The following is a 15,054-nucleotide window of genomic DNA, read 5'->3' on the forward strand; positions in this document are numbered from 1 at the left end:
TACCTCCATATTCCCAGCCATCACACCTGAGTTCGGAGCCTCTCCTCCCTCCACACAGTTTCCACTCCCACAGCTTGCGGCGGCTGCCCCACTACCAGCCCCTCCACATCAGCCACCCCATGCCTGTCTCCCTGAGTGTGGGTCAGCAGCCCCTGCCACCGGTCCCACCCCACCACAAGGCTCTGCCGGCCCACACCGCCCTCTCCCCACCACGGGCACCGCCCTTCCACAGCCTGCCCCGACAGCAGCCCTACAGAATGGACCAGGTTAGTACTAACTGTTCAGCTATACACCATGAATACAAATACAGATGGATTTCCCTTATTGGGGATTTCTTTGGAAATTGATCTAGCTCGGATCGACATAGTAAAAAGTTGATTGATGAATTTCCACAATCCATAAAATTCTAAGAACATATTCCAAAAGGACAATCGGAATACGTCTTCACTCACTTATTCATAACACCTGCCTTAAGTCCCAATACCCATACTACTACACAATGCATAAGTTATGGACGTTACATACTAAATAGTGTGTTGCTATAACCATTGGAACAGCCCTACAGTTCTCCATACATCGTGGTTTGTGCTGAGCCAGCGGGGCTGTGTATAGAGGATGTAAGTCCATCTGTCTGCTCAGGGCTCACGCAGGCAGCTGATCTGTATGTGTGGAGCACCGTGTCAGTTGTCCGCAGGTTTATGAGGCACAGTGTACACTAGCAGATGCACGTAAAAACAGACATTAACTTTAAGATGTTACTTTTCTCTCTGGTATATAAACCACATAACTGCTCCCAGAAGTAAGGAAAGACCATGCAGGAGATGGAGAGAGACAGATATAGATGTAATGCATCCTTCTCCTGAGGTACTCTCTGTTGAGGTGTGGCAACTGATGGATCACATATGTGGGAATGGAGTGTGTGTGTGTATATTTTGGTTTCCATAGCAGCCTAGCTCAGTTCAGTTCCCCAATGAGAAAAAACATCCGAATATGGTATCTGTACATCCAAGCCACTCAGGTTCTCTTGTACTTTTTTTTTTTTTTAACAAAACATGAAATAATGATGAAATTCAAACTCATGAGCAGTATACACTGTGTACAAAACATTAGGAACACCTTTCAAATATTGAGTTGCACCCCCCTCCCCCCTTTTCCCTCAGAACAGCCTCATTTCTTCTAGGAATGGACTCTACAAGGTGTTGAAAGTGATGCTGGCCCATGTTGGCTCAAATGCTTCCCACAGTTGTGTCAAGTTGGCTGGATGTCCTTTGGGTGGTGGACCATTCTTGATACACACGGGAAACTGTTGAGTGTGAAAAACCCAGCACCGTTGCAGTTCTTGACACACTCAAACCGGTATGCCTGGCATCTACCATACCCCGTTCAAAGGCACTTACATCTTTTGTCCTGACCATTCACCCTCTGAATGGCACGCATACACAATCCTGTCTCAATTGTCTCAAGTCTTAAAAATCCTTCTTTAACCTGTCTCCTCCCCTTCATTTACACTAATAGAAGTGACATCAATAAGGGCTCATAGCTTTCAACTGGATTCACCTGGTCAGAAAAAAGTACTTGATCCCCCTGCTGATTTTGTACGTTTGCCCACTGACAAAGAAATGATCAGTCGATAATTTTAATGGTAGGTTTATTTGAACAGTGAGAGACAGAATAACAACAAAAGAATCCAGAAAAACACATGACTAAAATGTTATAATTGGATTTGCATTTTAATGAGGGAAATAAGTATTTGACCCCTCTGCAAAACATGACTTAGTACTTGGTGGCAAAACCCTTGTTGGCAATCACAGAGGTCAGACGTTTCTTGTAGTTGGCCACCAGGTTTGCACACATCTCAGGAGGGATTTTGTCCCACTCCTCTTTGCAGATCTTCTCCAAGTCATTAAGGTTTCGAGGCTGACGTTTGGCAAGTTGAACCTTCAGCTCCCTCCACAGATTTTCTATGGGATTAAGGTCTGGAGACTGGCTAGGCCACTCCAGGACCTTAATGTGCTTCTTCTTGAGCCACTCCTTTGTTGCCTTGGCCGTGTGTTTTGGGTCATTGTCATGCTGGAATACCCATCCACGACCCATTTTCAATGCCCTGGCTGAGGGAAGGAGGTTCTCACCCAAGATTTGACGGTAGATGGCCCCCATCCATTGTCCCTTTGATGCGGTGAAGTTGTCCTATCACCTTAGCAGAAAAACACCCCCAAAGCATAATGTTTCCACCTCCATGTTTGACGGTGGAGATGGTGTTCTTGGCGTCATAGGCAGCATTCCTCCTCCTCCAAACACGGCGAGTTGAGTTGATGCCAAAGAGCTCCCTTTTGGTCTCATCTGACCACAACACTTTCACCCAGTTGTCCTCTGAATCATTCAGATGTTCATTGGCAAACTTCAGACGGGCATGTATATGTGCTTTCTTGAGCAGGGGGACCTTGCGGGCGCTGCAGGATTTCAGTCCATCACGGCGTAGTGTGTTACCAATTGTTTTCTTGGTGACTATGGTCCCAGCTGCCTTGAGATCATTGACAAGATCCTTCCGTGTAGTTCTGGGCTGATTCCTCACCGTTCTCATGATCATTGCAACTCCACGAGGTGAGCTCTTGCATGGAGCCCCAGGCCGAGGGAGATGACAGTTCTTTTGTGTTTCTTCCATTTGCGAATAATCGCATCAACTGTTGTCAACTTCTCACCAAGCTGCTTGGCGATGGTCTTGTAGCCCATTCCAGCCTTGTGTAGGTCTACAATCTTGTCCCTGACATCCTTGGAGAGCTCTTTGGTCTTGGCCATGGTGGAGAGTTTGGAATCTGATTGATTGATTGCTTCTGTGGACAGGTGTCTTTTATACAGGTAACAAACTGAGATTAGGAGCACTCCCGTTAAGAGTGTACTCCTAATCTCAGCTCGTTACCTGTATAAAAGACACCTGGGAGCCAGAAATATTTCTGATTGAGAGGGGGTCAAATACTTATTTCCCTCATTAAAATGCAAATCAATTTATAACATTTTTGACATGTGTTTTTCTGGATTTGTTTGTTGTTATTCTGTCTCTCACTGTTCAAATAAACCTACCATTAAAATTACAGACTAATCATTTCTTTGTCAGTGGGCAAACGTAGAAAATCAGCAGGGGATCAAATACTTTTTTCCCTCACTATATGTCATGGAAAGAACATAATGTTTTGTACACTCAACCGAAATGTCCGCTATGCTGTTTGACTACCCAAGGGTCGTCCTCATGGTCTAAATAAGGTTTCACACTTCAGGCAAAAAGATACATCTTGACTTAGGTCTGCTGAGGGGCACAGTTGGTGTTGAATGTGGGTGTCCATATCATGTCATATGGTGACCTCTTTTCTACATAGACTCCTGTCGTGGAGTATCTGATCCAGAACTACCCCTGCTGAGTAGGATTCATTCTCCATATATCCACCACAGAGATGCAGACACACAACACTCAATGTATAAGATGCATTTAACAACAGATCTAGGATCTGATTACCCTACCCCTTAACTATCAGAGAGATTAAAACGCATCTGATGCAGGGTCAGTAGAGGCAACTTCTACTTACTGGGAGCAACTCCAGTCTGGAAAGAAGTCTTAAATCTGATTAGGTCTTTATTTCAACCTCTGTGGGGCCTCTCTGGTTTTATCTGCATCAGAAGATGATTCAGCTGCCATCTACAAGAGGTGATATTATTCTCTGAGTTTAGAGAAAAGGCAAATTGAAGCAAACAGACCGCTGTTTCACATGAAGTGGTTTCTGCTGTTTGTCCTAATACAAGAGTCTTTAGATGTGGTTTAAGGTACAATACATTAACACTAGTGCTGTAGACTCTAATGTGTTTTTGTGAGGGCAGTCATATCCGGTCTAAGAGCTTGATCGACTACAACGGAGTAGCCTCACACACAAGTTATTTTCAAAGAGATGGCTAACAACAGCATACGAGTTCCAATAAAAAACACAGTTCCACTTACCAGATGATGATAATTTGAATCTTAACTTTTTGTTGAAAGTTATTCTTGAAAAGGGAGAAGCTAACAAATTAGCAAAAACATCCTCTTTGATAACACCTGCTGCAGTGACCTGGTGGCCTTTGAGAAGGCAGAAGTTTCCACACGTTTTTGTAAAAACTGTGCCACCCTTTACAAGTCAAAATGTGATTGGTTGATTCCACTGTCACTCCAAAATGATGTCCTAATACAGTTGAATCACAGAACAACGAGACAGATATTTCACGGATGTATAAATGTGAAGCATCCGCTTGGCGTTTCCACTACCAAACATGGTAGTGAGAGGAAGCCAAGTGTCAGGCAGTGGGAGAAGATGAAACAAGATGGATTTTGGCTGACATTCTGCTAATATTCTCATTAACAATCTCAGTACAGTTTTCTGTTCCCAAACTAGAATCTGTTATGAACAGAGTAGACTAAGGTTTGTAGACTTTACCCTTTGCTAAAGTAATAAAAATTGCATTGTTTGGAAGGAGTGCAAAGCCGAATTGCGTTATTGCACACGGGAACTTTACAGAGTAGGAGTTCCCTAAAGGAAATATGCAAATATCTACTACAACGCGTCAACAGGATCTCGCTAGCTCGTGCTTGGCTCTGCCCACCTCCTTGCTCGTTCTGCCCACTATGACTCATTTGTTCCCATTTGAAACGACGGGCTGTAGTCTATATTGGTTGAGTTATAAAAAATCTTTGGTTGAATGGCAGATGCCTTCTGTCTAGCTTCTGATGACCTAGCCAATGGCTGATTTAGCTAGCTAGATTTATCTCCCCAGGGACAACCAAAGAAAAAATCCTGATTGGATATTTTTTTCTCTCTTCAGTGCTAACCCTGTCCTTTCCAACAAAAATTGAAGAGATTAAATCAGAACATCATTGAAAATAATATTATTATTATTATTATTATTATTATTATTTAATAACTCCTTAGCCCTTCTCTGAAGGTGTAGAAGGCCCTCATTGTTTCCCACTGTGTTTGGGTTAGTAATAATTTGTAGTGGCTCCATTTTCCCTCAGTATGCATTTCTTCACCATTCCGAATGTCGTAAGAATCCATATGTTCTTCTAAAATATGAACACAGATATACTGAGCATTGTGAACTCTTATTACAGTGACGATTTGACAAAATTACAATCATTGTCTTGAATTGGACTTTTTCTGGTCTCGGTCTTGACTCAGTCTCGGACCCCTTGTCCCCCTTCCGGTCTCGGTTTTGACTCAGTCTCGCCTCCCTCCGGTCTCGGTTTTGACTCAGTCTCGCCTCCCTCCGGTCTTGGTCTTGACTCGATTTGCTCCTGTCTTGGTTTTGAATCTGTCTCGCTTTAGGTAGTCTCGAACACAACACTGCTGTCTTGTCTTCAGGTGCTACTATAACCCCACTACTTTGCCTACCGCAGCCATGTTCAAACCACTCACATAATGGAACAATATTATTTCACATCAGTGGAACAAAACATTTCAAGCATTGTCGGTATAAATCACCTTCAAGCAGTTGCTGACACTGACACATAAAACATTACAGAGCTGGAAGTCCCTACAAACTCATTTAGTTTAGGACACACTTTCCACTCTTAATATGTGACAGTGATTTCGGTGATTTCACAACAACATGGATGAATGTTTTCACACTTCATTCAGTTCTCTAAATGCTTTGCATTTGGTGTTTGCTGAAACTTGGCACTTATTTGTGAGTATTGCTCAAGGTTTCTCCCTTCCCTCCCTACAAACTGTACAGAGCAGCTGGGATGCTGCTAGCAGATGTTTGTCATTACCTCGCCCTCCCCTCCCCGTTTTAGATTAGTAACACATGATGACACATCGTTTAGTTAAACTTCCAGAGAGAACTGCTACAGTGGTGGCTACAGACCTGCATTGTACAGAGCCTACCTTATGTTGGTTACACACTATAACACAGTGCCCTCTAGTGAGGTTTCAGTACCAACACTACTCTTCAACTTCTGGTTTATTGTTCCTAGGACTGTGAGAAACCCAGTCCACCCCAGAAGCCCCTGCCTGCAGACCCTCTGGGAAGGAGGGCTCGGGTAGGACGCAGCACCTCGGTGGTGGGGGTTCGCCTCCCTGGACCCATCCCTATCCCCATCCCCACCGTACCCAGACCCCTGCTCACCAATCCACAACTGAACAGGTCTGTGCTACGGTGGCCTGGCTGGCACAAAGTTTATAGGTTTATGAGGAGTGGATGTTCTTTTTTTTTTAAAGTAATCTTTGCTCTGCATTGCATTCACTTGTGCTTTTTTCACTTTTCAGACCTGCACCCACACAACCCCTGAGACTGCCAAAGACTCATCATTTTGACCGCTGATCTCAAAGAAGATCTGAGGGAATGGAAAAGTGGAGCGCTCTATGGATGGAGACCCATATTTGCACTACAAGAATATCAGACCTTTGCAACTTTGAAAGTGTCTCAGAGTTTTAGGGAAAGGAGACTGACTTCAAACCTTGGTGCTGTACCTCTGCTTTTGTTGTCCTTGCTCAGGTACAAATGAACTATTTAATGTCTATATTTATTATTACTGTGTGCACAGTGCACTCTGGTAGACCCTATTGACAGTAGCATATTGAGACTTGCATCGCTGTTGATTCTTTTTTTTTACCCCCAGCAAAATCAGAAGACCAGATTGCCATATAATGGAGGGTATGTTTTTATATATACAGTTAAGGCGAGTCATACTGAAAAAGGTATTTTATTTTTATCCTGTGAAGTTCCTAGAATAATTGAATAGAGAAACACAGATTGGGTTAAAGTTAAAGGGAAACAGAGCACTGCATGGAACACTGAGAGTAACTTGTAACTCACTAAGCAGCAGTGTTAGGGACTGGGAATTTTTGTTCAGTTTATCATTAATAAGAACTGCTTTTACATTCAAAGGCGTCCACTCACTTCATAATCAGAAACGGTGTTGACTGACATGTTGGACGTATCAATTGAGGTGTGTTTCGACTAATCCAATTCAGTGCAAAAGCAAGGGAATTGTTCAGAATGGACACGTACTTGAGAATTGACTGTTACGTGATCTTTGTATTCATACATGATCTTTATTCATATACAGTTGAAGTCAGAAGTTTACATACACTTTAGCCAAATACATTTAAACTCAGTTTTTCACAATTCCTGACATTTAATCCTCATAAAAATTCCCTGTCTTGGGTCAGTTAGGCTCACCACTTTATTTTAAGAATGTGAAATGTCAGAATAATAGTAGAGAGAATGATTTGATTCAGCTTTTATTTCTTTCATCACATTCCCAGTGGGTCAGAAGTTTACATACACTCAATTAGTATTTGGTAGCATTGCCTTTAAATTGTTTAACTTGGGTCAAACGTTTCGGGTAGCCTTCCACAAGCTTCCCACAATAAATTGGATGAATTTTGTCCCATTCCTCCTGACAGAACTGGTGTTACTGAGTCAGGTTTGTAGGCCCCTTGCTCGCACACGCTTTTTCAGTTCTGCCCACAAATGTTCTATCAGATTGAGGTGGCCACTCCAATACATTGACTTTGTTGTCCTTTAGCCATTTCGCCTCAACTTTGGAAGTATGCTTGGGGTCATTGTCCATTTGGAAGAATAAGATCAGAGAATAAGATCACCTCTTGTAGATGGCAGCTGAATCATCTTCTGATGCAGATAAAACCAGAGAGGCCCCACAGAGGTTGAAATAAAGACCTAATCAGATTTAAGACTTCTTTCAAATGGACATGCTTTAACTTCCTGACTGATGTCTTGAGATGTTGCTTCAATATATCCACATAATTTTCTTGATTTCATGATGCCAACTATTTTGTGAAGTGCACCAGTCCCTCCTGCAGCAAAGCACCCCCACAACATGATGTTGCCACCCCCGTGCTTCACGGTTGGGATGGTGTTCTTCGGCTTGCAAGCATCCCCCCTTTTCCTCCAAACATAACAATGGTCATTATGGCCAAACAGTTCTATTTTTGTTTCATCAGACCAGAGGACATTTCTCCAAAAAGTACGATCTTTGTCCCCATGTACAGTTGCAAACCGTAGTCTGGCTTTTTTTAGGGCGGTTTAGGAGCTGTGGCTTCTTCCTTCCTGAGCGGCCTTTCAGGTTATGTCGATATAGGACTTGTTTTACTGTGGATATAGATAATTTTGTACCTGTTTCCTCCAGCATCTTTACAGGGTCCTTTGCTGTTGTTCTGGGATTGATTTGCACTTTTCACACCAAAGTACGTTCATCTCTAGGAGAAAGAACACGTCTCCTTCCTGAGTGGTATGACGGCTGTGTGATCCCATGGTGTTTATACTTGCGTACTATTGTTTGTACAGATGAACGTGGTACCTTCAGGCGTTTGGAAATTGCTCCCAAGGATGAACCAGACTTGTGGAGGTCTTGGCTGATTTATTTTGATTTTCCCATGATGTCAAGCAAAGAGGCACTGAGTTTGAAGGTAGGCCTTGAAATACATCCACAGGTACACCTCCAATTGACTCAAATGATGTCAATTAGCCTATCAGAAGCTTCTAAAGCCATGGCATCATTTTCTGGAATTTTCCAAGCTGTTTAAAGGCACAGTCAACTTAGTGTATGTAAACTTCTGACCCACTGGAATTGTGATACAGTGAATTATAAGTGAAATAATCTGTCTGTAAACAATTGTCGTAAAAATGACTTGTGTCATGCACAAAGTAGATGTCCTAACCGACTTGCCAAAACTATAGTTTGTTAACCGAGTTTTAATGACTCCAACCAAAGTGTATGTAAACTTCTGACTTCAACTGTACACCTTAATATTTTAATTGGCAGGGTATTGGACCCAATTACAGAACTACCCCAAAGAACAGTATATCTAACCTTGTAATTTTTCTCCACTGGCAAACTTGAACACATTTACTAATTGACAAATGGTGTTGGGCTCTTACATACCCTTATTAGTTCATGTTAGGACCACAAACTTGAAGGATATGCTGTATTCACCACTTTACTAAATAATCAACTCTCTTACACACAGCTTGGAGTATTTGCTGGCAGTTGTGCAATACGTAAGGCTCCCAGCGGAGCTTGGAGTGTGATATGACCTGACACTGCCAGGTTTCAGAGAATTACAGCAACACCAAATAATGCAATATAACAGGGCTTGTGGAGGAGCGTGCTACATGAACTATCTTAACTCACTTGATGCTGTAGTGTCAGGATGACTTCAGTGTTGTGAACAGTCCAAACCCAACCTAGATGGTGTCTGATGTTTTATTCATTTCTGTATTTTCAAAGTTCACTCAGACAAAAGTATGGCCAAGTGGTTTGGTTTATGAGGTAATTCCCAGTACTTGACATATTTATCACTATTCATTTGATATTGGAGCTTGGTGTCACACATTGGCATGAAAATCTCTTTTTGAAGTTTTCAAGACTCCCATTAAGTTTAATTTGTCCATTGAAATATTACAGTCTATTACAGGACATACTTCCAATACCTGTATTGAGTGTTGAGTTTTTGTCCCTTTAAACTTGACCAACAATTTGTGGACTTTTAGATTTCCAGTACATTAAAATGTCCAAATGAAAGTAGAGACTGGGTGCATAATGTCTTGGTCACAATATGTTTAATTAAACATAGCTTTGATGAATGCCTAGTAAGAGTGTTCCTCATACTGCTCAGTTCTCTGGCATGGCACGGGGGGGGGGGGGGGGGGGGCGTGCGTGTGAGATATGCTTTCCATATGCAGTTATGACCTCACTCTCATAACTACTCATAAGACTGTTTCAACAGGAGGGAACTTTTACACGTAAAAGCAGTCAGGACAGCAGTAAAACAGGGACACATGTGGTTGCATTATTGTAGGTGTAAAACAAAATATCAAACCTGGTCTGCAATGTAGTGGGTCATCACCAAAGTACTGATGTGCTTTAGTTAAATGGATGCATATGTGTGTGTATGCATATGCAATGTACGTCTTGTCGCTCAATATTGTGGAATGTGCTACTTACATTGGACTTGCATCAGAAGTTCATTGCATAGTTGCATTTACACTTTTAGTAAGCACTGTATGTGTTACAGTTTTACAGATGTAGATATACTGCTGTCTGATGTCAGCGTTTGTCAGTTTTGGAAGATCTTCAGGTCTGTTCATCTGTGTAAAAGTTGCTTTTTACAAATGTACTGTATTTTTTGGGGTATAACTATTACATTTTCAAATGAATAGCCATTGTACAGTTAGTGTAAATATAGTATCTGTCAGCAATCATGTTTCTTTTCTTTTATGCTTTATTTTTTACAAGAGCAGTTAGAACCTAAATAAAGTGATGGTTTCTCCTGTTCAATAAAACGTGTGTTTTATTAAACTCCTAAAAAGCTGGGATTTTGGGGCAGTTGGAGTACTTGAACATTGAGATTGCAGAGTCAAATGAGGTTTCTCTTATGCTGTTCATTTGATATATTTGCACTTATTTTGCTGACTGTACAGGTGAATGTAGGCAGACGACTTAACACTAAACATTTTGTTACAAATAATAATACATGACTAATTTGCACAGCAATGTGAAATCTCTGACTCCCTCTTGCAGGATGATGTTTAATCAGACACAGTGAGCTCCAAAAGTATTGGGACAGTGGCACATTTTTTGTTGTTTTGGCTCTGTACTCCAGCACTTTGGATTTGAAATGATATAATGACTATGAGGTTTCAGTGCAGACTGTAAGATTTAATTTGAGGGTATTTTCATCCATATTGTTTAAACCATTTAGAAATTACAGCACTTTTTCTACATAGTCCCCCCCATTTTAGGAGACCAAAAGTATTGGGACATATTCACTTACAGTACATGTGTATTAAAGTCGTAAAAAGTTTAGTGGTTGGGGACATATTCATAACACGCAATGACTACATCAGGCTTGTGACTCAGCAAATGCATCCAACAAGTTTGTAGTTTGTTTTGGTTGTGTTTCAGATCATTTTGTGCCCAATAGAAATGAATGGTAAATAATGTATTGTCATTTTTATTGTAAATAAGAATAGAATATGCTTCTAAACACTTCTATATTAATGTGGTTGTTACCATGATTATGGATAGTCCTGAATGAATCATGAATAATAATGAGTGAGAAAGTTACAGACGCACAAATATCATACCCCCATTACAATAACAGGGGAGGTTATCATTTTTGTGTGGGGGGGTATGATATTTGTGCGTCTTAACCAGCATGGCTACCACAGATTTCTGCAGCGATACGCCATGTCATCTGGTTTGCGCTTAGTGGGACTATCATTTGTTTTTCAACAGGACAATGACCCAAAACACACCTCCTGGCTGTGTAAGGTGATTGTGATTGTGCTGCATCAGATGACCTGGCCTCCACAAGTGCTCAGCATATATGGGAACTCCTTCAAAACTGTTGGAAAAGCATTCCAGGTGAAGCTGTTTGAGAGAATGCCAAGAGTGTGCAAAGCTGTCATCAAGTCAAAGGGTGGCTACTTTGAAGAATTTCAAATATAAAATATATTTTGATTTGTTTAACACTTTTTTGGTTACAACGTGATTCCATGTGTTATTTCATTGTGTTGTCTTCACGACTATTATACAATATAGGAAAGAGTAAAAATGCTTTTGAAAAAAAAAATTCTTGAGGGAATTCTTAATGGTTTATTATTTCATTCATCCTTAAAAATTGGTATACAGTATATGTATACATGTTTTGTTATACAAAACAAATATCCAGATAAAAATACAGCACCTACATACAATATGTTAATAAATAAACAACAGTAATAAAGCTATTAGAATAAATAATGCTGTCCACCTAAGCCCTTTAATAATGGACTATACCATCTCTGACAATACTCTTTAATAATGGACTATACCATCTCTGACTATACTCTTCCGTCCTTCTAATAAACTGATGATATTCTGGAGGGGGAAAAAATTATAATCAACATTTGCTTATATATTCACTATAACAGTAGCATACAACACAACAGTAATGGATATGGAGAAATACATTACCTCTCTTCCAAAGGCCTTTGCCATTTCAGCTGCCCCTGACCCAAACTGCAAACACAAAAATGTCAGTCAATTCCAGAATGATTTAAATTGCTCTAATTGCAACAGAGCCCATGCTGTAAGTTGTCATTACCTCGTTCTTCACATCGTGGTCGGCCCCACTGTCCAACAACAGCTGCACCAGCTCCTCGTGGTTGTTCAACACTGCCACCTAGCAGACACACTCATTATATTGACTGCTTGCCTCCTCTATCAACTTTCCTGTCCCATGTCCTGTTTCCTAAGGGGTCTCGCTGAGTTTGCACCATGAGTGGCACAACAAAGGTTTGTGAAGAGTGTGAAGCGTACCATAAGTGGTGTCTTGCCATCCTTGTCCCTGGTGTTGACATCAGCCCCGGCTCTGATGAGGAGAGAGGCCACCGCTGGGTTCCCACTGACCGCTGACACCCTCATCAGAGGAGTCCAGTGGGACACGGTGTCCCTAACGTCCAACTGAGACAACAATCAACATGCATTTTAGCCTCAAAATTAGAACTCTTTCACTCCCTTTAGTCTTTTACTTTTGATAATGAAACTAAGGGTCTGGTTAAAAGTAGTGTACTTTAGTGGAGCATCGCAGTGCTAGAGGCATCACTGGGCTGTGTTGCAGCCGGCTGCGACCGGGAGACCCTTGAGGCGGCGCACAATGGGCCCAGCGTCGTCCGGGTTAGGGCGTGGGTTTGGCCGCCTGGGATGTCCTTGTCCCATCGCGCTCTAGTGCCTCCCGTGGGGAGTCGGGCGCATGCACGCTGACACGGTAGCCAGTTGTATGGTGATTCCTCCGACACATTGGTGCGGCTGGCCTCACAAGAAGCAGTACGGCTTGGCAGGGTCGTGTTTCTGAGGACGCATGGCTCTCTTACAAGACTGTAACTACCAATTGGATATCACGAAATGGGTAAAAAGTTTTTTACAAGTACAATTTTTTAAATGTTTTTAGTAGTGCACTTTACATGTACAGTAGGGAATAAAGTGCCATTTCAGACATGGCCAGCTTATAAAGCTCATAAATGCTGACACCAGTCTTACCTCACAGCCATCCTGGATCATGTAGGCTATGACAGCAAGGTGTCCTCCGTCAGCTGCCCAGTGGAGGGGGGTACAGCCCCCCATGTCCTGGGACTGCCACGTGGCCCCAAATCTCCTCAGGTACTTCACTATGTCCAGGTGGCCAAAGAAACATGCCAGCATCAGACTGACATAGACACAGTAAATGGTCAATCACAAACCCATTGTTCATTTAACCACAACGTTTGTACTGTAAATGTGAGCAAATACAGTAGAAGTCTATTTGCAAAGGCAAGGTACATAATACTGTATGTGTTTGCAAACCTGTCTTTCCCACTACCGTTCTTCATATTCACGTCTGCACCGTGTTCTACCAATTTGTGAACCAGTCTGAAAAAGATCCATGTTCATAGAAAAGGTTTCAAGCATAATGGTGACATTATTGCATTACTAGGAGACCTTGGTGAGCAAGAGTCGCCCTATAAGGTTTTACCTGGCAAAGCCTTTTTGTGCAGCCACCATGAGAGGAGTGAAACCGTGTTTGTCATTGACGTTCACACTGACTGTCCTGGAGAGAAATAAAGCATGACATTAACCATAAGAGTATCTCAAAATTCTATCCTATAGTCCATCTGCTTATTGCTCACCCAGACGCCAACACTCTGGTCATGTCCTCCTCATCATTCATGTTGACAGCACGATGGAGGTTCTTCCCACTCATAGGCTCACCTGGATGACATTATATAGGCGTCAAAGAACATAAACGCATATCATTTTGATAAAGCAGATATGTCAACTGAAAGAGTGCTGTGTACAGTATACTCACGTGTGGTAGAGACAGACACAGCCGGGCTGTAGAGGGACTCCCCAGTTGGTCTTGTGATTCTCAGTCTGTACTTATAGGACGTGCTGGGCTCCAAACTTTCTACAGTGTGGTGACTACTGTACCCGCTGGTGGTGAGCCAAAAGCACAGTTAAGCCTACTCTTAGATTATGTCAATTAGAATTAGATATTATTCTAGGCACATAGGATGTAATATATGAATAGCTTATACTCACACATAGATAGTCCCATATGTGTGTGATTTGGGGTCCATCTCTTCTACAGAGAAGCGGGTCCATTTCTCTGGTGAGCCCGTCCGTGGTTCATTCTCCTCTGTCTCCCAGCTCAGGTCAATGCTATGGTGACTCACTTTACCAATGACAGGAGGAGTCGGTGGCTTGAATGGTTTATGGCTGCCTAAAGAACAGCACAGACATCGAAAGGGATAAGGTGGGGGTCTGGGAGAGTTGGCCTTAATCTTAACACATTTTACAGGCGAGCTATATAACTTACATTACAGTACAGAGGGTTGCATTTCTGGCCATGGCCACATGATGGCACTACTAGCTGTAAATTACACAAAACAGAAAACTTTCTGAGACTTTGTTTTACCCGTTTTAGCATTTTATTTATTGTAAATAAATGATTGTGCACCAAAGGCCGCCGAATTGCTGAAGGTTAGGTCCAGCTTGCCGTAACTTTAAGCTGTACAGTAAAGTTAGCTAGCTACTAACGCGTTACAGTATAGTATAGCTACTAAAATTGCTAACGTTAGCTAACTAACGTTACTAGCTAACTAAAGCCAGCTCTAAATAACTTCACGTTAGCTAGCTAAACCTGCTGTAGTTTGCAATCCTGAATTTCTGAAGACAGTCTTTGATTCAAGACGGAAATCAAAGTAAACCTAAAATGTACATGCCTGGATTTGTCATTGTCACAGAAAGCAGTTATCTTGTTGATGTCATTTTATGGTTGCTATGGGAACCACATGTGGCATGTGCAGGAAAACCTGACGTGCGAAAATCCTTAGAATTTTTGGACAACACTGTGATTTATCTAGGTTGAAAATATGTACCGTGAAATTTCCAACCTAGCTAGTGATTTATCTTTTGCAGTATTCATCTCATTCTATATTTCTGCAACATTGTTGCAAATGCATAACCGTGCAGCTGCGCACACTCCT

General features: G+C 41.9%; 2 protein-coding genes across 4 annotated transcripts in view; one reads left to right on the top strand and one right to left on the bottom strand.

The window, feature by feature from the left end:
• The window catches only part of LOC106577034 (disintegrin and metalloproteinase domain-containing protein 12), a 156,412-nt gene extending 144,832 nt beyond the window's left edge, over positions 1-11,580 (top strand). For both annotated transcript variants that reach the window (XM_014154703.3, XM_014154704.3), the window contains exons 21-23: positions 18-266; positions 5,996-6,165; positions 6,288-11,580. In XM_014154703.3, coding sequence (XP_014010178.3) covers positions 18-266; positions 5,996-6,165; positions 6,288-6,342 — 474 coding nt within the window. In that variant the 3' untranslated portion in view covers positions 6,343-11,580. The remainder of the gene's footprint in view (positions 1-17; positions 267-5,995; positions 6,166-6,287) is intronic.
• Positions 11,581-11,629: 49 nt separating this feature from the next.
• On the bottom strand, positions 11,630-14,891 carry LOC106577036 (fibronectin type 3 and ankyrin repeat domains 1 protein). 2 transcript variants are annotated; one of them, XM_082964788.1, is made up of 12 exons: positions 14,791-14,853; positions 14,385-14,438; positions 14,108-14,288; positions 13,875-13,999; positions 13,696-13,777; positions 13,542-13,616; positions 13,373-13,438; positions 13,070-13,235; positions 12,350-12,493; positions 12,135-12,212; positions 12,005-12,049; positions 11,630-11,908 (listed from the first exon to the last, which is right to left on the bottom strand). In XM_082964788.1, exons 3-12 carry the CDS (start codon positions 14,143-14,145, stop codon positions 11,846-11,848), a joined length of 882 nt encoding a protein of 293 aa, XP_082820914.1. In that variant the 5' UTR covers positions 14,146-14,288; positions 14,385-14,438; positions 14,791-14,853; the 3' UTR covers positions 11,630-11,845. The 2 variants fall into 2 exon arrangements, with proteins under 2 accessions (XP_082820914.1, XP_082820913.1); XM_082964787.1 differs by lacking the exon at positions 14,385-14,438 and having other exon boundaries at positions 14,108-14,284; positions 14,787-14,891.
• Positions 14,892-15,054: the final 163 nt, after the last annotated feature.

Source organism: Salmo salar, chromosome 18, assembly GCF_965601325.2.
Source record: "Salmo salar chromosome 18, fSalSal1, whole genome shotgun sequence".
NCBI classification, from domain to species: domain Eukaryota; kingdom Metazoa; phylum Chordata; class Actinopteri; order Salmoniformes; family Salmonidae; genus Salmo; species Salmo salar.

Excerpts from the sequence above, each read along its gene's own strand:
- LOC106577036 (XM_082964787.1), bottom strand. Across the intron at positions 13,778-13,874 it reads TGTGTCTGTCTCTACCACAC|GTGAGCCTATGAGTGGGAAG; the intron begins GTGAGTATACTG and ends AATGTCATCCAG. Across the intron at positions 13,236-13,372 it reads AACGGTAGTGGGAAAGACAG|TCTGATGCTGGCATGTTTCT; the intron begins GTTTGCAAACAC and ends TGTCTATGTCAG.